The sequence below is a fragment of the Ptychodera flava genome, chromosome 13, assembly GCF_041260155.1.
Source record: "Ptychodera flava strain L36383 chromosome 13, AS_Pfla_20210202, whole genome shotgun sequence".
Lineage (NCBI taxonomy): Eukaryota > Metazoa > Hemichordata > Enteropneusta > Ptychoderidae > Ptychodera > Ptychodera flava.
Genome location: NC_091940.1, coordinates 14,782,256 through 14,805,794, shown reverse-complemented (window position 1 = coordinate 14,805,794; position 23,539 = coordinate 14,782,256). Strand labels below are relative to the sequence as shown.

The 23,539-nt window shown below is 37.0% G+C and overlaps 1 protein-coding gene across 3 annotated transcripts; it reads right to left on the bottom strand.

The window, feature by feature from the left end:
• Positions 1–1,787: 1,787 nt before the first annotated feature.
• Positions 1,788–23,049, bottom strand: LOC139147542 (solute carrier family 28 member 3-like). Of its 3 annotated transcripts, XM_070718664.1 has the most exons (13): positions 22,913–23,046; positions 15,157–15,226; positions 13,765–14,010; positions 10,196–10,476; positions 9,543–9,684; positions 8,917–9,108; positions 8,343–8,504; positions 7,595–7,854; positions 7,180–7,348; positions 6,757–6,932; positions 6,049–6,229; positions 3,561–4,431; positions 1,788–3,269 (listed from the first exon to the last, which is right to left on the bottom strand). In XM_070718664.1, exons 3-10 carry the CDS (start codon positions 13,996–13,998, stop codon positions 6,864–6,866), a joined length of 1,509 nt encoding a protein of 502 aa, XP_070574765.1. In that variant the 5' UTR covers positions 13,999–14,010; positions 15,157–15,226; positions 22,913–23,046; the 3' UTR covers positions 1,788–3,269; positions 3,561–4,431; positions 6,049–6,229; positions 6,757–6,863. The 3 variants fall into 3 exon arrangements, with proteins under 3 accessions (XP_070574765.1, XP_070574764.1, XP_070574763.1); XM_070718663.1 differs by lacking the exon at positions 15,157–15,226 and having other exon boundaries at positions 22,913–23,049; XM_070718662.1 differs by lacking the exon at positions 15,157–15,226 and having other exon boundaries at positions 2,054–4,431; positions 22,913–23,049.
• Between the last annotated feature and the right edge of the window lie 490 nt (positions 23,050–23,539).

The window sequence follows — 23,539 nt, the reverse complement described above, 5'->3', positions numbered from 1 at the left end:
CGGGTCCTTGAATACATATGAAACGGTGCGATTTCATGTAGTCTACAATGTAAATTGTAGTCTACAGTCTCATCTCCCATCGTATTGACATCAAGGGAATTCTAATGAATTATGGTGTTCGATACCAAAGCAGCCAAAGCAGATAGCAATAAACTATAAAGTTTTTGCTTGAAATTAATCCAAGTACAAAGAAATAACATCTGTTTCATGCATGCAACGTAAGTGTGACTAAAGTTGCCAGCAGATGTTTGACACCGTATTACACCCGTGGCCACTTTAGTGTTGATTAGGCCTGTCTGGTGCAAGCAGAAATTCTGTTTGTATAAACGAAACAAAGTGGTGGTCGGTGTAATAAATGTAAGGTTCACTATCGGCACCCACTGTTAGGATTGAGATAACGTTCTACTAAAATGTCTCGCCTGCCCAATTCAAATCGATCACAACACTGCACTGTAGACATGCCGTAAGTTTGCACTCCGACAATGAACATCAATAACAACGGTCGCGAATATCATGCGGCAGCTTGATTGTTCAAAATATAAGACATTGTGGTGGCAATTTGGCATCCAGCGAGGTACCACGAGGAGCTACAAAAAACAAGCAAGCGACCGTTTTAAGATAAGCGTGGAGGGAGCCAGAAAAGTTTGGAAGAGATATACATGTATCAGGACAGGTTGCCTTCGACCGGGATGAGAAAAGTGTTGTTCATGGTTACACACATGTGAATACATGTACATGTAAAACGCTACCCCGACTGTACTTTACTCTTACCTTTCCGTACCAAGTGAAATTGGAGTAAGTTTATTCACGGTTTGTAGGAAAGAAACATGGCTTAGTGCAAGTGAATGTTTATTTCGAGAGTTTTGCAGTCAAGACGGGCGATGTCTGTAATTTAATTGCTGACACTTTCAAAGTGGCATTTTCTCAATTTCCGCGTCTGAACAAAGTCTGAACACGACACTTACGATACACGCTATAGTATCGTTGGTATTCATTCACTGCAATATTGAAATCGGCACAAATGTGTGATGTTCTGTAACACTGACTGCATTTGAAACACATGAGTTTTACCTGAAACTAAATACTGATAGGGCAAATGCTGTGGTCAACATCATTTGTATACAGTGTATTTTATAATCACTCCGTAATTTCAGGCTAATCGGCGTGTCCATGGGGTACCGATAGTAGGATCATTATCACCACTGATACAGGGTAAAGTAACCGTTTTATCACCCTTCTGCAGACAGAATTTCTGCTTGCACCAGACAGGCTTGATCAACACTAAAGTGGCCACGGGTGTAAGAGATACTATTAGTTTGTACCTAATGTAATGACGTTTTAGACAAAAGTGAAGATTGCAGGATGAATGAAACTTAAGTAACATGTATTATTACTGTGTACTTAGGTAATTTATGTTAATATATGTATGTATGTATGTATGTATGTATGTATGTATGTATGTATGTATGTATGTATGTATGTATGTATGTATGTATGTATGTTAAGATACATAGTCATATATATATTATATATATATATATATATATATATATATATATATATATGTATATATATATTAAGATACAAATATTTCGGACTACTGTAAATCTGGTCAAACGCTGTTCACACATTAGCTAATCTAGCTAATAACGTGTTAAACATGTTGTCATTTGCCGGCCAGGTGGAAACTAGAATATCTTACATTTCACTCTCACTTCAAGTTGTTTGATGCAATGATTATGCCGGTTCTCTGTTCTGATTCCGGGATTTAAGGACTATGATGTGACACAGGAAATAGGCAATAATTCATTCTAAACAGCTTTTTCATCAAAAATAGCAGATGACATGCCACAACAACAATGGAAGGAAAATCTACACTTATATCAAAATTACGCATCTTTACGCAGTTTAAGAGTTCAATGGAACAAGAAATTCTAACTGTAGTCAAAGTATTCTGCAAATCTTTACATGTTTTCGATGTTATTCTCTCCCTCTTGCAATAGAAGAATGGGCACCAGAACATTCTCTTAATCAAGACATTGTTGACTATGTACTAAAGAAAGTGTTGAAAATGAGTTTTACTTTTTATTTGATATGTACCTAATATGGCAATTTGAGGAAACAATATCTACCAAATTATGTAATTAGAGAACAAAACTTCCTTAATGAGAGACAAAGACTCTACAGAATTTTTTAAGCGTTGTAACTATGTCTACAAGTCCTTTAAACTTGGAGAATTTGTTTTGAAGTCATCTGAAGAAAGTGTAACTTTCAGTAGTATATCCTCTCATGACCTATAATTGCAGTATTTGCTAAGAGGTTGATAGTTCAGGATTTTCTGAACTCACTTAAATATTGATAAAAGTATCTTGTCTCTGTTATGACAAAACCCCTTCCTATTTGCCTTAGGCCTTGAAATACAATAATATGTGCACAGTATGCTTGCACTGGTGTATATAAGTTTTTAATACATTTACAGATTATAAATCGGCAAGGCAAAAATAAAACCAGATATGAACTGAATATGCTCACGTGTTTTACAACATTTTCATCAATAGTAGTACGCTTCACAGACAATGAGATATATGTTTTCACTATATGTAGCAGATTTTTTTCAACTTCGCACAGTACTCTCAGAGTTTAATCACTGATTACAAAACTTTATTTAATATGCAAATGAGCTGTTAATTAACTTGACACTGCTCAATGCTTTATGGGACAATTAGATACCCATCAGATCAACATTTGTAGCACGTTTTATTTAATTTAATGATGTAATTTTAGAGTAATGTCACTTATTACAAAGTTCATTAAATATGAAAATCAACCCTAAATTAACTTGACACTGTTCAATGATTCATAGCACAATTAAATATTTATCAAATCAATATCTGTAGCACGTTTCACAAAATTTTGGTGCCGAAATTTCAGAGTTATATACCTAATTACAAAGTTTATTAAATATGCAAATGAACCCTTAATTAACTTTACACTACTAAATGCTTTACAACACAGTTAGATATCTGTCATATCAGTATGTGCAGCAGTTTTCATCACATTTGATGCAGTTATTTCGGAGTTATATGATTAATTATGAGACTTTATGAAATATGCAAATGAGCTAATTATTTACTTGACACTGTTCAATGCTTCTCAGTACAATTGGATATTTATCGGATCAACATCTGTAGCAAGTTTCATCAAATTTAATGCTGTAATTTTGGAGTCATATCACTAATTATAAAGTTCATAAAATATGCAAATGAACCCTTAATTAACTTCACACGACTAATTGCTCTACACCACGATTAGATATCTGTCTAATCAGTATCTGCTACAGATTTCATCACATTTGGTGCAGTTATTTTGGAGTTATATCACTAATTAGAAAACTTCATAAAATATGCAAATGACCTATTTGTTAACTTGACACTGCCAAATGCTTCTCAGTACAATTAGATATTTATGTAAACAATATCTGTACCCAATTTCACTAACTTGGGTGCCGTAATTTTAGAGTTATATTCCTAAATACAAAGTTCCTTAAATATGCAAATTACCCTTAATTAATTTCACATCACTAAATGTTTTACAGTACAGTTAGATATCTGTCGGATCAGTATCTGCAACAGATTTCATCACATTTGGTGAAGTTATATCGGAGTTATATGACTAATTACAAACCTTCATAAAATATGCAAATGAGCTATTTATTAACTTGACACTGCCTAATGCTTCTAAGTATAATTAGATATATATCAGATTAATATTTGTTGCAAGTATCATCAAGTTTAGTGCAGGAATTTCAGAGTTATCTCACTAACAACAAAAGTTAATTAAATATGCAAACGAGCAGATAATTGACATGACATTCACAGTATCATCATAATGTTCTTAGATTGTCATCTGTGAAAAGTTTCATGCAATTTTGTGCAGTATTTCTTGATATATGTTACACTGTCAATACCGTCTCCATAGGGAAACCATTGTACGGGAAAAAAAACGATATTGCATAACTTCATCAATATGCAAGCCACACTAACCAAAATCTAATCAGTTCTTGCAAGTAGCATATGGTACCAGACGATTTTGACTGTTATCGTGTAAACAGACATACAGACACACATACAACACACACACACACTAACACACACACACACACACACACACACACGGACAGACAGACGGACATCGCTATGGCAATAGCCCACGTGTTTACACACGTGAGCTAATAAATAGGCGAACATTAAAATTTCCTTTCATATGATCCTATGCAATATGCAGTACATAGACGAAGCTTCTTTAGTTAAAAGCGAGTTTAAACTTGTCACAGTGAACCATTTACTGCGGTAGTAAAATCATCTGTAATATTTGCTAACGTACTGTTCCCCATATGGACCATTAAAATGTCAGCCTCTTGGTAAAGGATGCCTGCAAAAAATAAACGAAACAGCAGCATTTGAGTTATAACGATAGTTTTATGACTTTCAGTTTTTATACTTGGAGGGGGTCGATGTAAAATAGGGTATCGGCTTAAGGGGTCAAATTGTACTGTAGAGAATTTGAAAGAGTGTATTTTACATAAGATTTGTGTGAAAGTATGACAACAAGAGCCAAATATACTGACACTTATAGATATTCCTTTAAATCAGACCTATGATGCATCAGAAACGGAACATGATTTTCGTCTGTGTAAAAGTTTTATAGAAGTGGAAAAATGATTCTACCAACAACCGTGTTGGTTGCGGCAAACAAGCAGTAAACCATACAAATGCCTGCTCACAACATACGTACTATGAAACCAAACTTGGCTATCTGTGTCACCATGCCACTACTTGTCAGGCCTTACAAATCGCCCCTTTACATAGTAGTGCGGGGAATGACAATATATGGTGGCAATCTCTGTACAGAGATTGTGCGCGACGTGGATAATTATCATAATCTAGCAAGGGAGTCTTAACAGTAGCCACACTAATCTCTACCACAGGGGACGGTTTTCACCCATGTTTTGGATAATCTGCGTTTTTTTTATGATATACATTCTCTGTCTTTATATATATAATACTTGGAACCAAAAAAAACGTTAGATAAATGAAAAATACGCCAGTTTCATTACCGATCCTCAATTCTGTGAACACATGCAAAACATAGACCTTGCTCCAGGTTACCTGGATTAGAATCGATGATTCAAAAGATATGCTTCAATGGCTGTCAGTATTGAAGTCGCGATTGTCAAAGTTATAGAAGATTATGCATCATATGTACAAGTGTATAATGTATTATTTTTACCATGGTACGGCAAGTCCGATCTCTAGCATGACAGCTCCTATCTAAATCTGAGATGTCGACCAGGTTTATTGAGCCAGTCGGGCGCGCGCAGGACTGAAAGAAGTCCCAGTTTGGAATATTTAAATTTGCCTGCAGCAGAGATTGGTGGGGGCGTGTGATCAACAACTCGGAGACCCTCTAGCTTTGTTAGAATTATCTATACATCACTGCCGCCACACCGCGCTTCAATCTCTGCGTGGAGACTGATATGGTGGGATACCACAATTTTGTGAAGGATATGCGTAGATTAGGATATCACATTTTACAGTTGATGAATAGACCAGGTCATCTTTCAGAAAAAGTACTTTAAGGAGGTGTCAATTTTTGCATGTACCATGAATCCAAACGACCCGCTCCCATAGAAAATGGAGGCTCATTTAATAATGACAAAGCTCGCATTGTGCTCAAGATAATTTCTCTTCGGAATACGCGTACGCCATGTTAGCAATGCAGTTAAATGTAAAGAATATGTCGTTAGACCATTTCTATTTCTGTACTCTTGACCATACCTTTCACGTCTATTGTCAGAGACGATCAACGAATAGTGGCAAAGAGAAGCTGTACCCGCCTTCGTTTTTAAGATGTGCAGCAAAATCAATCGGAACCACCGCTAACACTTAAAGTAACACCGGAAAAAGACGTAGTCGTTTAGAGAGTATAAAAAATTACATTCACAGACTTTCCATGTCCAATGAAGCTATGTGTTTAATATCCACTCACCGGCAATACATGCAGTCAGAAAATTAGCGGCGTTTCCAGCAATCATCGCCCTCACAACAACATCATTAATATCTTTCGTTTTGTTCGGAGCAAGACCTATGAACGTTCCCATCGTCATTCCAATAGCAGCGATGTGAGAGAATCCACAAAGGGCGTATGTTGCTATCAGTTCAGAGCGAGGCTGCGAGAACAAAATCATGGTTATATTGTTTTACTCAAACTACGTACAATGAGCTGAGGATGACATTTCATCAGCATTGATTATTTACAGCTTTTCATAAGAAATATTGCTTCGTTTGCTTATGTTGGAATAACTCTATGTTTTGAAAATATTCGCTCACGAAACATCAAATGCAGTTATTATCGAAATTTGTTAGGAATGTCAAAAGCGATCAATCATTTGATGTCAGATCAAAAAGCCAATAGTTAAAAATTCACACTGATAGCAAGCTATTAAATAATTATTACATTATATACAAGAAGAGAGAGAGAGAGAGAGAGAGAGAGAGAGAGAGAGAGAGAGAGAGAGAGAGAGAGAGAGAGAGAGAGAGAGTTCTTCAATCACGTATACCAATCATAAGCATGAATAGACGAAGGACAGACAGACAGAAAAACGATTGCTGCTAAAACGGAATCAACGTCTCTCTTGCTTCTGCGGACATAGGGTTAGGAGAGCAATTGACCTGACGTTGCCCGCTCCATACTCACAGATAGTGATGGCTCTAATCCTAACTCGCGATTTTTCAGATATACACTCATCTTCTTGTAAGATACAAGTACGCTTGTCACAATCTTCATACCTATTAGTTCACCAACTATGAACAGTCTTTCCCGTCGACGCCCATCAGGTAGGCAACCGGCATAAAGACCCATGAGCAGATTAACTGGAGTAATGGAAACGCATATCAGTAAATTTATGGCCATTGCAAGGTACAAGAGAACGAAAATTCAATGCCACGAAATCTACAAGCGTGATGTGATCATCTGGCGAAGGATATTGTCACTTATTGGTATAATTACATTTCGTTATATGCCATCATAGTTTCAAGCATAAATCTCAGATATCAAGGTCAAAAAGAGCTGAAAAGATTGCATATTATGGATCTTTCAGTTCGATGATCACGGACTTACCTCAAAGCTGAATTCAGGATGACCAACCATTGACCCAGCCCACGAAAGGCAAGCGTTAAGGAATGCTAAGACAGCAAGGATGACGATGAAGTTTACACATACATTGACAACTACAGGTACACATTTCATTGCTCCTTGTGCCAACGCCTCGATGGCATTCTGGTATTTCCTAAATAAGAAAACGAAGCAATAACAACACGTGTCCAAGCAGTGAAATCATAGTATCATTGTCACTGCGTACAATTGTCATTTATTGGAATTAATTAACCATAATTACCGAAATATCGTTTTTTGGAAAGTGTGCTGTATTAGTGTTGTTGACCCATGCGGTATGTTTTTAAATTACAAATCCGAGCTCTAAAAGACGATTAAGGTTGAATATTTGAAAAGCTACGTAATATACGCAAATACTCACGGCAAGTTTATTTTTAGCGATTTATATCGCCTCGAGGATGGCTCCTTTTCGGTTTCCGGATAAAACAACTTGGAGACGGCCAGGGCTGCTGGTGCTGACATCACAGAGGCAGTAATCACGTGTGAAGGACTGATACCAAATGATATGGCGGCACCGAATATGCTCCCGGCAATCGTGGTGTAACCGGCTGTAGCGACTGCGTGGAGTTCTGACACAGTCATTGTTGACATGTAGGGGCCTACTAACATTGGAGCTTCCACCTGCAGAAGGACATAGATGAAGTTTCCCTTATTCATACGCCTTCTTACAATGTAGAAGATATGTTCTGTTATAGTCGCGCACGTATTTGCTTCTCACCAACCAATTGGAAATTGAGTAGACTGTGTGAAACAGCACGTAATATTATCCTTCGCAAATCAAATAGAGGATAAAAAGACATATCTGTTTCGAAGCACTAGTCGTTAAGTAAACAAAGAAACACAACTGTAGAATATGTTAAAAACTGGTCGCTGCAGGGTAACCTTGTTGTAGACAACTAACTTCGTTACAAATCTTGCTAAGAAATAGTTTCTTCGTTTTCACTAAATTAGTAAATGAAAGCAAGAGGTCGCCCAGCATTTCACAAAGGAGTTAGTATAATAATGTATTCAATATGAATGTATTTTGTTATCATATAGTCACTATGCTGCAATTATTTTTATTATTTTTAATTTGCATGAAACGACTCGATCGCATGCATTAAACTTACCATGCTAAGAAATATAGCTGCCGCAGTCGCCAGAGATTCACTAGCCGAAGTATGCATCGTAAACTGCAGTATCCAGGCTAACTTTGTGATAACTATTTGTATTACACCGATATGATACAGGAAGGATATAACCGCGGCAAGGTATAATACCATGGGCATAACCTGGCAGAGGATCACATTGTTTATTTATTATTTTCGACAAAAAGAAGAATCTTATTTTTAACGACACGACCACAGTACGGTACACATATTGCGATTTTGTGCTTAAAGTTTCTTGGCGTTTGTTTAGACTGTCAATATTTTACGAATCTGGCAAATTCGAATTTACCATCACCAATTCTGTTTTTATAACAAATAAATATCATAAAACACGATCACATCAACATGGAATAAAATACAAATTTTCGACCCAGAAAAAGTATGTGTTACACCAAAAAGAAATATTTCAACCACCCAAACACTATATAATTCAAAATTTAATTTACGATCATGGTAAACTTTCTCATTTTTCATATGTTTGCACACATATTATAATATTGAAGTTCAAAAAACAAAAAAAAAGAAGTCACATAACCTCAAATGCGAAGTAGTGATTTTTCCACAAATCCCCGAACACGAATTTTGCACCAATTTGTGTGTACTCGAGGAAAACGGTGACGTGGTCGCCAAGATACCGGAAAACTACAACTCCCCATCGCGTCCGAAGGATCATCAGTGCGAAGAGTATTTGAAGAACCAGACCCCAGATCACAGGCCTCCATCGTACCTATCCAAGTGAATGGATAAGAAGATGCCATGGCAGAGGTCATTTTGAAAAAGATCAGAAAGTCACCCATCTAACAGAAACAGCAGATATGTGACACAATAGAACTGAAATTGTTCATTCATCTTATTCTATTTCCTGTCTTTATTTATGAATTTTTAAATCTTTCTGTAAAATGAGACTTCACACATAAGCCATATCAACATAGTACGAAATTTTGGTCTCATGCGTTGAAATTGGACGTCAACATTGGTGCCTTTGCGGTGTTCTCTATCGGATTATTGGTCAGCATAACACTTAATTGGCATATGAATCCGAACTTTTTCATTAAACATTGAGATAATTCTTTTTTCTTTATATTTTTTTTTTACATTGTGTCTTTTCTAAGAAAAACACGGGCACTAACTCGTGGTCCTAACTACCTTAGTCTGTATTACCTTATCAGGGTGTTTAGAAAATAGGAAACAAAACAGTAGGATGGCAAAAACGCCGATCAATGACATCAAATTTTCCGGATTCTGCGAAGTGTCCATGATGATCCATATAATTACCAATACAGCTGTTACGATTGCAGATAACCTTGAATTAAAAAATATATAAAAAAGCAATTACTGTTATTCATAGTACAGTGCTGGCTTTTAAATAACGTATGTATGTATGTATGTATGTATGTATGTATGTATGTATGTATGTATGTATGTATGTATGTATGTATGTATGTATGTATGTATGTATGTATGTATGTAAGTATGTGTGTGTGTGTGTGTGTGTGTGTGTGTGTGTATGTATGTATGTATGTATGTATGTATGTATGTATGTACGTATGTGTGTGTGTGTGTGTGTGTGTGTGTGTGTGTGTGTGTGTGTGTGTGTATGTATGTATGTATGTATGTATGTATGTATGTATGTATGTATGTATGTATGTATGTATGTATGTATGTATAGGTCGGAAGGTACGTACGCGCGCGCATGTTCAAAACTGCGAATGTATGTATAAATGCTGACTTGCTGAGCAAGGCACTTCACTCCTCAGTACAGACTAGAACAAAGGCGATCACAGGGATCGTGAACATTGCCTTTAAGAACTCACCATCGTACAATATTCCAATGCTTGTCCACAAACTTTATGATGGGTTGATACACTTCCTTGATTTTATCTCCCAAGTATTTCTTGGCAAACATGTAGGCAACACACAGCACGGCGAAAACTGTCATGGCGAAAAGTGCGATTGCATTCTTGAAGGAATAGTACATTGCATAGCCGAAATAGACTGTGTACAAGATTAGTAGTATTGCGTACAATCCAATCTTCATCTGTCTCTTGTATTTGTGGAAAAATCCATAGATGCTTGTCTGTACCTTTCTGACTTTCTGCAATATCATATAAAACATTTACATGTACTTTTTATAGTTGGTTTAACATACTATGATTGAACAATACATCATAAATGCGTCGATCCGAGGCAGCACTGTTCAGCTGCTCGCTCCAGTCAAGGTTAAGATTTTGCGTCATCAGGATAGTCTGTCGGCCAATATCATAGCCTGCAACACCAAAGATAACGCTAAGAAACTAATCGGCACAAAAATGTTAAGGACAGCAATAAAAATGTGCTTGCAGAATGATCTGGAAATAGGGATATCTCTACGAATGCAGGAGACAAAAAGCAGCAGTGCAGTCGTTTCAATATTTGCTTGCGAGAATCTTCAATGGAAACTGTTACTCTTTAAACATAGTGAGATCTGGAAGCCGGCTATCTTGATGTTCACCGACCAGGCCGTCGGTTCTGAGTGTGGACACTTAGTTTTACCAGATTTTTAAACTTGGGTCTTGTTAAGGGCACGTTTTGCTAAACAGCATATGCGAATGTAATATTTACTTTTTTTCATTCCGTTTCCGTATGAAAGATTTTAATTTACCTATTTACAACAGCATCAACATATTAAGCCTGACAATGCTTTTTCAGTCTGACTCTAATCTTGTCAAACATAGACCTTTCTGTGTGATACCTTTATTTACTCTTCGGTTTCTCCATTTTTAGCTCACGTGTGTGAAAACGTGGGCTAATGTCATAGCGATGTCTGTCTGTCTGTCCGTGTGTGTGTGTGTGTGTCTGTCTGTCTGTCTGTTTACACGATAACTCAAAAACGCCTGAACGGATTCAAGTCAGATTTGGTACACAGGTACCATATGCTACTTGCAAGAACTGGTTAGATTTTGGTCAGTGTGGCTTGCATATTAATGAAGTTATGCAATATCGTTTTTTTCCGTACAATGGTTTCCCTATGGAGACGGTTATGACAGTGTAGACATATATCAAGAAATACTGCACAAAATTCATGAAACTTTTCACAGATGACAATCTCAGAACATTATCTCGGTACTTTGAGTGTCATGTCAATTATCTGCTTATTTGCATATTTAATGAACTTTTGTTATGAGTGACATAACTCTGAAATTCGTGGACAAAACTTGATGATACTTGCAACAAAATATGGGTCTGATATATATCTAATTATAGTCAGAAGTAATAGGCAGTGTCAAGTTAATAAATAGCTCATTTGCATATTTTATGAAGATTTGTAATTAGTCCTATAACTCCGATAAAACTGCACCAGATGTAATGAAATCTGCTGCAGATACAGATCCGAGTGTTATATAACTGTGGTGTAAAGCATTTAGTACTGTGCAGTTAATTAAGGGTTCATTTGCATATTTAATGAACTTTGTAATTAGGTATATAACTCTAAAATTACGGCACCCAAGTCAGTGAAATCGGGTACAGATGTTGATCTGATAAATATCTAATTGTACTTGGAAGCATTTGGCAGTGTCAAGTTAAGAAATAGCTCATTTGCATATTTTATGAAGTTTTGTAATTAGTCATATAACTCCAAAATAACTGCACCAAATGTGATGAAATCTGCTGCAGATACTGATCTGACACTCATCTAAATTGTGATGTAAAGCATTTAGTTGTGTGGAGTAAATTAAGGGTTCATTTGCATATTAATTAACTTTGTAATTAGTGATATTACTCCAAAATTATAGCATTAAATTTAATGATGCTTGCTAAAGATGTTGATCTGATAAATATCCAATTGTACTGAGAAGCATTGAGCAGTGTCAAGTTAATAAATAGCTCATTTGCATATTTCATGAAGTTTGATAATTAGTCATGTAACTCCGAAATAACTGCATCAAATGTGATGAAAACTGCTGCATATACTGATCCGACAGATATCTAATTGTGTTGTAAAGGATTTAGTAGTGTGAAGTTAATTAAGGCTTCATTTGCATATTTAATGAACTTTGTAATTAGTGATATTACTAAAAAATTACAGTATTAAATTTGATGAAACTTGCTAAAGATGTTGATCTGATAAATGTCCAATTGTACTGAGAAGCAAATTAATAAATAGCTCATTTGCATATTTCATGAAGTTTTATAATTATTTGAAAGTCATTAAGCATTTTTACTTCAGCCAAATACTTCAGCCAAATACTTATTTGCATATTTAATAAACTTTCATAATTAGATATATATTTCCGAATTGACTTGACCAAAGTTGATGAAACTTGCTTTGTACATTGAAGATACTATGATATAACATTATTGAAAATCATTAAGCAATGTCACTTCAGCCTTATTTACATACTAAATGAACTTTTCTAATTAGGGATATATATCTGAATTGACTCGACTGAAGTTGATGAATCTTGCAACACATATTGAAGATACTATAAAACAACATTATTGAAAGTCATTAAACTTTTTTACTTCAGCCAATTCCTAATTTGCATATTTAATGAACTTTCCTAATTAGGGATATTTATCTGTCTTGACTAGACCATCTTCCCCCTTCTACTGTCTATGACTAGACCAAAGTTGACGAATTGCTTTTTACATTAAAGATACTATGATACGACACTATTGAAAGTCATTTAACATTTTTACTTCAGCCAATTCCTAATTTGCATATTTAATGAGAACATTTCAGTCAATTCCTAATTTGCATATTTTAATAACTTTTCCTGATTGGGGGTATATACTTGGATTTAGAATTAATCTGTGCTGAATATTATTCATTATGTTGATCATAACACTTTCAATGAAGTTGCAAACATGTGGCAAAGGTTCAAATTTACACATAAGTTAGTGCAATATAATGAAACACGTGAGCATTTTCAGTTCATATCTGGTTTGTAATTATATACACCTACAAAGATATCATTTAATTTGCTAGGATCATGGGTAATTGTACTAAAGCGACTGGTACAAAGTTCGAGAGTGGTAGTTTTGACCAATATGTGCTCTTTAATAGTTGCAATTCCGTACACGCGCATTTTAACATAACATGCACTGCTCATTGAATTGAAACGTTTCTCTGACAATATATTTAGACGGCAGCGTCTCTCCAGCCATTTACAAATACTTTATCGACAGACTATTTCGCTGATTATAACATAAAGAACGTGATTGACAACCGACAACTGGTATCGCTATGTTACGCATTTTTCACTTCCAGATCAAAGGATACAGATACAAGGAAGGATAGAGTATCGAAAGAAAACATTCAGCATATGCAAAAATATGGGTGAATACTCAGTTCTCTAAGGCTAAAAAGGTGTAAAGATATCCTACGGCGGTTAATCCGTACCTTTGAAAAGCAATTGTCCGGGTCCGACACGATGTTACTACCATCATCATCATCATCGTCGTCGTCATCGCCATCAGAGCTCTCATCCTTACCATCAATGTCAATGACCTCGCTCGCCATTGCCTCATTGATTGGCTGGCCAACGTTATGCTGTTTCCCTTCTGTGACATCTATTTTGCTGTTATCGTTTTGTGGAATCAACTCGAAATCGTTCCCAGATCCGGTCTTTTCCATCGTGATTTCTGTCTACGTTAAGAATGCATATACCAATTCAAATTTGTAGTGAACGACTTAAATGTGGAAAACATGATTTGAAAGTGATTGATAAATATCTGTTATTCTAAACAAAGAAGTGCAGTATTGGTGACATATTTGGAAAAAAGGATAATCTTAAACTTAAGAATTACGTCAACTCATCTGTTAAGATCCCAACAGTGTTTCTGACCTAAAACTGGTCGCGTTGTTTTTAGTTGAACTCGAATTTCACGCAGTTTAAGGGGTTTTTCACTCATATCTTAGCATGAAGTGGTTGAACTTTATAACGTCACCATTACTGATCTTTTGTTGGAGTCATTTTGAAAAAGTACACACACTTTTATGATGTCTTTAATTTACAATGCATTTTATCTTACGAAATAAGCCTGAACCGCGCGTCAAAATTTTTCAGTCTTGGGGGTCTACAGCCTGAGACTGAGAGATTCAGCCGTGTGCGGGCGCTCGGGCGCTTCGCGAGCTCTGACCCAACAACAGGATCGAAGGCATAGTGTGGACTGCCTCGCGAGGCCTCGGTGAATAAAATATTGCCCAAAACTGGTATGCAATACTTCTTCCTGTCAGTGGGATGAGGGAAAAAGGGGATGAAGCACAGTCTCTCAGGACTGTATGTTGATAGTGAACAAATAGTAGCTACGCAAATATCCGGCCCCATTTAGCCGCAAGGTTGTGCGTACTGAGGCAATTGTAGCAACAGAGACGACATTTACTTCCTGGGGGTCGGAGGAACGGCCTCGAAAATCCTAACTCGTTGAGTAGACCCCCCATGTGTAGTTCACGTGTTCGCACACTGCCGTAACGATGTCTGTCTTTTTGTCAGCCTGTGTGTACGTCTGGCTATGTGTCTGTCTATTTGCTTTTCTGTCAGTGGGTACGATATCCCAAGAATAGCTGAAAAGATTGGAATGAAATTTGGCGATCAAATTTGCAAATTTGCCCAAAAACTATTTCCCTGGGGAAATAGTCTCAAAAATACCCTCTAGCGTCACTTTTGTCGATACAGAGGGGACTACACGTATCTATTTTCTCATCACTCTATTTCGTCAACTAAAGCTAGGATTTTGCATGGTAGCTATGGAAACCGTTGGTTTCTCAGAAAACATGCGATGTATTACTTACTGCACCCTTTGGGCTTGGACTTTTACCGTCTCGCTCCTACACATCAACAGGATCGTTCAGTCACGTGAATCTATAAATTGATGAATTATAATACTCAGCTATCGAATGCCTCAAAAACAAGGGTCGCAGTCACGGGTCGAATTCGAAGGACGTTCAGGAAGAGACACAAGTGACGTGTCTGTGGTGGAATTTATATTTGGTTTTGAGAACATATATAATAAGTCTGATATATCCGTTCATCCGACAGTGTACCGTACAGTCGTACATCGAATCAAACATGTAAACTTAGGAGTTCTACGTTTTTCACCATAAAAGTGCTCATCAAAACTGAAATTCATCGCGATTGAGTCAATCAGCGGCGCAATAAGTTTTATCTTCTAGTTTCTCAATCTAATCCCACGTCAAGTGGTCAAGAATTCCTAGCTTAGTCCTGCATGTGAAGGCGAGGCTGTACCCCGATGGTGGATTGCATAAATCATGAATGTATAGTTCATTTTCTCCCGACCCCTCCCCCCCAAAAAATTGTTTTATTCAACTGAACTGATTTATCGCATTTGCCTAGACACACATGCTTGTTGTGAAATCTGTTTCTCTCTCACGCATAGATACTTCTCCTTGTCTGTGCACATGCATAGTAGATAGACCTGGTTCAGGACGCGGCCGTGCTTACAAATACACATTTCTTCGCCGCTTTGCAAAATATCTCGCCAAGTATCAACTTTGAAGCACGCGTACGGGCTACGTCTTTGAAATGTTAGATTGGGATATTATTTCGGTCAAATAAGAATATAATATTGAAGATAAAAATACTTTTTATCAAAGCATGTGTCAAATATCTAATCACTGTCGGCTGTCCCAAGACGTGAAACTTCTAGGATTTCATCATACAGGGAACGAAAATATGTCGATTTATTGACTGAGATCACGAGGAATGAACGTTTTATTCTTTTAAAAAGTAAATTTCGCCTTTCCTTTACATCTCCGTTTCCGTGTGTGAATACTCTCTCCTCAGTCAGTATTGAGGTTTGGCCTGCCCCGTAAGCTCTTATTACTCACTCAGGCAGACACATGGTCGTTTTGTGAAAGATCTCGTCAACTTGCCGGTTTATTGCATCTGACACATCTTTGTACTTTCACAAGGAACCCGCCACAACAATTTAGGGTACTATATCGGTCAAATTAACACGGAATATTGAAGATGAAAATACTTTATCGATTGACTCAAAGAGCAAGATCGAGTCGATTAATCTGTAATTAGACGGACGGGACAGGCATGTCGGTATATGAAAGTTGACTCCCTAGCCTTTTCCTCGTAAATATGGCCGAGCTTGTCACTTAATTAATCTGCTGAATCACAAATATATGGTGCACTGTGTAATATTTTTGTCTTACGAGAGTGACAAAAATTGCATTTTGTCGTAATTGAACATAACTAATAATAACTTCTAAGCAAATTCTTCCTGTGAATATTTGAGCACTTAAGGGGTCGTAAACAGTAAAGCGCCACCTTGATGACTATGATGTACCTGTGTTAAAGTTGTAGTTGGTCTCCGGAGTGGGTCGTCATGCAGTTACGAGCCGTCCACTTCGACAAGCAACACGTTTTATTCTCAGTTCAACCCCAGTTTAACCAGGGCGAAACTACACAACCCATTTTCGAAACTTGGACGGAAGAGAGCAATCTTTTCAACAACAGCAACATGCCGACAAGTACCTAAATCGCCGTTTTCATAGTTACACAACATCAGCTGAACAGCTGTTTAATCCAGGTATGTATCATTATCCTCTCAAGTCCCAGTGCTTTTGATTCTTGATTTCTTGTATAGCTCTGTATAGGAATGTCTTTATCAGGTACAAGTATCTAACATTTTTATATGTTTTAATTCATCAATGTTCCTGACTGTTGCAAATCATGGAGCTACCTTTGGTAACACCATGGAGGTAGTACTACCTCCATGGTAACTCTATGTGCAAACGAACACCGAATTCCTAGCTTCCTGTTCCCAAGCTCTTTATGCTAATGTGACCTTTTCATGTCATGCCGTACATCAGACCCAGGGAAGAGTGTAAATCCCTTGCAGGCAAATGTACACGCATAGACCCTAAAAAAGACAAAGTAACAAGAATGGTTTATGTTCTACCGTTTGCTAAACCCCGACTTGAAAAGGTTAGGGAATTGTGAAACTGAAGTCTGAAGAAGACTATGCGTTTCTGTCTGTTTCTGTTTGTGTTTTCCTCTCAAATTGAAGTCATTGTATAAATATGTTGCGATGATTTTTGATTAATCTGACCAGACTCTTAATTCTTATATCTCAAATTTATGTACTATGTATTATGGTTCCATGATGGGAAGAGCCCCATTCAATTTTGGGGGTCTTTTGGTAGCATTCTGAGAGGCATATGCATCTCCATTCACTCAGTTGCCATTCAGCGATGGCCACTACTATAATTAATTATATTGTTATGCAAATTAGCCACTTTGCTATCAGAAATTCCTGGGGAGAACGCTTTTCACACCTGACCAAACCTTTCCAAACTTCTAAAAATTTAGGTTTCTTTTATGTAACGCCAAAGTTAATCTGATGCTTTAGCGCTGAAAGTTTCACACAATTCCTTTAGCCAATGTTAATGCAGTATTGTATTATAACAAATAATAAAATATTTTTCAGCAATGTTAAGAAGCTGAAAAGGAAGAATCAAAGACAGAAATATAACACAATTTTCATAGATAATTGCAAAGACAAATTTAAACACTGTTATTCAGTAACATGATGACCCTTATCTCTTATGTATTCATTTACTGCCTCTGTGATAAATTACCCTTTTTACGAATCTGTTTTCAATTTATTTTGTCTCGCAGGCCATGAAGTCGATTGGTTATGTGCTTCTGAATGACGACAACATGACTCTTTTGACGGGTTTACTCCTGAAGAATAGGAGCGTGGATTTGTCATCTTGCCGTCTCATGCTTGAACAGCCAACCCGTTGAATGAACTTTTATTACATTAGATGCCCGTCTTACAGAAAAAGTGTATTTTAAAATTCTTAGAGGAAGGCAGTGATTCTACTCATTGGACCTGAAAACAGTGAGGAAATACGCAGCAGATCTCATCTCATCAACGCATTATGATTGCCCAGTTTTCACCACCACAGTTGACTCAAAGTTTTCAAATAGCCGATTATCTCTTAGCCTTCCACCTGTCCCTCCACAGTTGACTTTCCTTAAAACCACTTGTCAATTAACTTGTTGCTTTGAGATTTATTAGGCAGGTTCCTGAAGCAAAACAACCGAGTAAGATTTAATCAAATTATGGTGAAGTTTGCATGTAATTGTATTTTGGTGAAAGTTTTGCCCTTTTAATGGAAAAAATATCTTCTGAGAAACTGCCACTCGACTGATTGCTTTCAAATTTTGCACGCAGGTTGCCACGTGTGATCTGAGTAAGTTGTCTTCTGATATATGTTTATCCCCACAGATGTGTTGTATGCATGCCAATATCACGAAGGGGATCTCTCAGCTGCAACATTGCTTGTTTTCTTTCCAAACAAAAAAGAACATGTGCTTTATACTAGATTTTAAAAATTCCAAAAGGTCAGTGCAGTAATTCCAAAATCTGTGCAACATACAACTATTTTGAAGTATTGTTTACAGTTTTAGTGGCTCTTTTTATTTCATTATGTATTTATTTTTCAAACTCTGATTAAATTCTAGTTTTGAAATAAATTATTAATTTTTCTTGGTAAATATTTGCTGTGTAAAATATTTGCTGAATGTGTATGATAAGTGACACTGCTTCTGGCTATTTAGTGATTAGAAGGGAAAACATGTCGTATGAAATATAGACAACTTTTAACCCAGATGAGTTCGTCTTGCACTAACATCATTTGTATATCAAATCATAACGGCGAACCCCCAGTTTAAAATTGGATGCAATGTTTTTATTTGTAGCAGAAACTCAGTTACTGTCCTAAGCTGGTGAAATGAAATCATGTGCCTAGTAGATTGGTACACGCCTCTCAGTGGGCTTTCATTGATTCAGTTGCTTAATGTTATGTTATGTTATGTTATATTTATTTATTAAAGTGTCATGTGTGGTCTTAAACAGCTTGGTTGCCACACCCAGCCCCAAGGGCTTACAAGACACTGAAACAGTAAATAAAGTACATAGATATGAATAGCTCGAAATGTAATTTAAGTATAAGAAGCTTCTTGTCTCATTGAAAATGCATGATAGACATAGAATGCCAATTGGAATGGCATGTCGCTCATTAGAAATTTGAGTTTCTGTTTTACATCAAATGAACAAATACAGAGCACAAGTTTCTGGCTTTAGAGAACAATTGTTTCCTAATAACATTGTAAAGTGTGCAATCAAAAATATAATGGAGCTCATCTTCTACTACATTTGGACAGAAATCACACGGCTAAAATTATTCCTTGAAAATCCAGTATTGTTCACTGCCAGCATTCTAACTTTTGAGAAGCTCAAATATTAATAATTACAGATGCCATATGTGGTAATGTTAGTATATAAATACAAAACTGTATTAATATGTAAATCCTGAAAAAATAAGCAGGAAGCGCTGCCAGCACATTGGCTGGAAATACACGCAAATACAGGCAAATGTAGTCCTTTATTTACAGTAAATATAGGCAAATACAGGAGATATATTTACCATGTATAAATAGTGCATATACAGGTAAATACAGGCTGAATTTCCCTTATTTACCATAAATACATGGCTGCATTTACCAGTATCTGTCTGAATTTGCAGCAAATACAGCCACAATACAGTGTCAATACACTCTGTATTTTAGCCTTTTTACGCAGTGCTGGTATGCAATACTTCTTCCTGTCAGTGGGATGAGGGAAAAAGGGGATGAAGCACAGTCTCTAAGGAGTGTATGTTGATAGTGAACAAATTGTAGCTACGCAAATATCCGGCCCCATTTAGCCGCAAGGTTGTGCGTACTGAGGCAATTGTAGCAACAGAGACGACATTTACTTCCTGGGGGTCGGAGGAACGGCCTCGAAAATCCTAACTCGTTGAGTAGACCCCCCATGTGTAGTTCACGTGTTCGCACACTGTCGTAACGATGTCTGTCTTTTTGTCAGCCTGTGTGTATGTCTGGCTATGTGTCTGTCTATTTGCTTTTCTGTCTGTGGGTACGATATCCCAAGAATAGCTGAAAAGATTGGAATGAAATTTGGCGATCAAATTTGCAAATTTGCCCAAAAACTATTTCCCTGGGGAAATAGTCTCAAAAATACCCTCTAGCGTCACTTTTGTCGATTCAGAGGGGACTAGACGTATCTATTTTCTCATCACTCTATTTCGTCAACTAAAGCTATGGGTATGACTTCAAAACATCAAAATGACTTCATTACAATATTTTCCTTAATTTTGGATAAGTGTATGTTTTTCAAATCACTAGCCTTCCCCTTAACAATTCCTTTAAAGCCCTAACGTTTTATTTTTATATCTAGCGACTAGTATGACTTCAAAAATTTAACAACGTTTACATCTCTCTGTCAGGTAGGTACGATTTTGAAAAATATTAGCCAAAATCTTGTATTGTTAATCCAATTGAAGGAATGGCAGAAACTACCACGACTTGAAGATGTGCATGTCTTCAACAACATTTCTTTATTCGGATGTATTTTTTTAAAAAACCAGCCCTCATCTTTGTTAATTGTTATCAAAGCCACACTATTTTACTTTTTTCAGCTTAAAGAATTAAATTAAAGCAACTAGTATGACTTCAATAATGTGCATATCTTCAACAACATCTTTTTATAGGGTAGACATATTTTTGAAAAAAAACACTGACACCTTCCGCTGATAATCCTGTTTCGAGCCCTTATCTTGTATTTTTATATGCATCTTGAAGTATTACATAACAGGAATCAGTATGACTTCAAAATATGACCCTTAATTTTAGGGTAGGTTTCTTTTTGAAAAAAAACATAGTCCCCCTCCCCCTGATGATTTTGTCTCGAGTCCTATTCCTGTGTTTTTATATCCATTCGTGTATTTAAAAGCAGCGGTTAGCATGACTTCAAAAATGCCCATATGACTTTAAAACGCGTCATTTTATAGAGAAGGTATATTTTTATGTAGACGATTGCCCTCCCTATTGTTAATTCTCTCCTCAGCTCTAATTATGAATATTTTTATCTGACTTGAAGCAGCTAATAATAAAACTTCAAAATGTCCACGTGACTACAAAGCGTCCTATTATGCGGTGGGTATTGTCAGACTTGTAACACCCTATCTTACTGCACTTTCAGCACCGGGACACGTTTGAGGTCTTAACACTTATCGGTTATTTTTGTCCTACTGTTCCTAAATACAAAGAAAATACGGGCAAGTGAGCCCCGTATTTTCTTTGCAATAAGTAATACCCCTTGAAGATAGCAAAAGTTAGAATAAGACATATTTATTGCATGGCGATGTCATTTTGATAATCTTCAGGCGCTCAAATAGAAACGACGCATGCATTGCCTTACGATCAATCTGAATAGTTTTGGTTAATTCAGAAGCAAAGTCTTCCAAAATTGATCACAGTGAATAAAGTGCGCTTTTCATTATTTTTCCGTCAGTAATGAAACGTTCCCTTTATATGTATGATTGTTTAACGTCAATATCTGGCGCACGGAAATTAGTTTTCTGAACGTGGCGGATACATGTTTTGTGCAGCGACACAGCCGGCACCATTATTTGGACACCATGGCACCCAAAGAAGATGGCCGTTATATGTTCTACTTCTCTTTTTACGGTACAAAGTTTCTCTAATTTTTTCGGGACCAACAACGTTTAACAAAGAGAACCATCGATCCTTATATCTACATTTCGATTTGTTTGCGTGCACTTTGACTTTCTGTCAAGATGCCAAGGCCCCCTAAGTAGTAAATTGTAATCATGACCCGAATTTGTTCCACCGAGGAGTTTTTATTGAGGTCTTTGCGAACGCACTATACGTCCTGACGTAAGGTCAAGTCACTAAGCACTTAAAAGGTACTACCTATGTTCCCCTGCCTCGCCCTCTTGGATCTGACGTGTTCTACATAGTTCACCAGTCACGGACATTGACGCTTGCTCGATGAAAAGCAGTAACAATGAGCGCTCAAGTGAGAAGGCCTCCAGGCATAAGCCGAATGCAACTCGACCGGGCCACTTGAAGGAGACCTTTATCAAGTCTACAGGGTAAAGATCATCTGTCGCACGTTCACAAAGCTCGTATTGGCTATTTCACATCTCGTATAAGTGTTAATGTTTCTTATAAATTCCTACACGCTGACTCAGCGACGAGCACATGAAGCATAAACACAGTCTTTCTCTTCGCGTCATTGGTCGTGTAACTTGAGAGTGACTACGTACTTGGCACTACTTGCATTGTTGAGCGTCCCACTTTCTAACACAGTTGCTTCAGTGGTTCAGATTGATGGCATGATCTTACATCAACATGTTTGCGAAGTTTATATTTAGACAGAGTCATAGCTACATCGGCTACAGTAATATGTTCTCGTTGATTTTTATCTAATGTTGTAAATCTTTCCTTCATTGTTGTATACAGCCTGTGGTGTTAGCAAGGCTGAGGCTTTGTATTTCAACACAATTGGGGAAGACAAATGAAACTAAACCTGTTCAATAGAACTGAAATAATGAGAGTCTTGTCGGCAACCACAGATTTTGTCTCAGTTCGTAAGGCTATGATTTACTTGTAATGGTCTGATTACGATTTTGTACGTACCTTGTCTACCGAGTCGTTTGTGAAATCTTCTTTCAGTCGATAAAGGCAATTCTCTGACGAATACCGATGAGGACTACAATGTCGCCTGTGCTTTGCATGTCAACGACCCTTTATTTAGATGACCTGTAAGGCATACGGGACACTGCATGGGTATAATTCAAAATGGCCGCCCAAAAATAAACCGCCTGACATTGTTCTGAACAGCCAACCGAAAACATGTTACAGGACACGTCCAAGGATCACAATTGATGGATGACAGATTGATTGTGACTGGAACACTAAGCAGCTGTGATGTGTCCTTGATTACATATGGGACAGTAAGATTTCATGCTGGGGAAGGGGAATACACTACTGAAAAGAAAAAAAATTACTCGACCATTGGCAAGCCTTTTCTGTCTCATTCAAAATTCAAAAGTTTTGTTAAATTCAATGTACTTTGCTACCCTGACCGTGACAGAAATTAATTTGTGATTATCGTTCGCTTAACAAACAACATACCCAAAAAAATGTATTAGGATAAGGCCGATTTAGCACGCGACTCCGAAAACTACGTATCATGGAAGCAAGTCGAACGACATTTACTCTACTGTCCGAATACTGAGACTAGCCGAAAACTATACAACATTG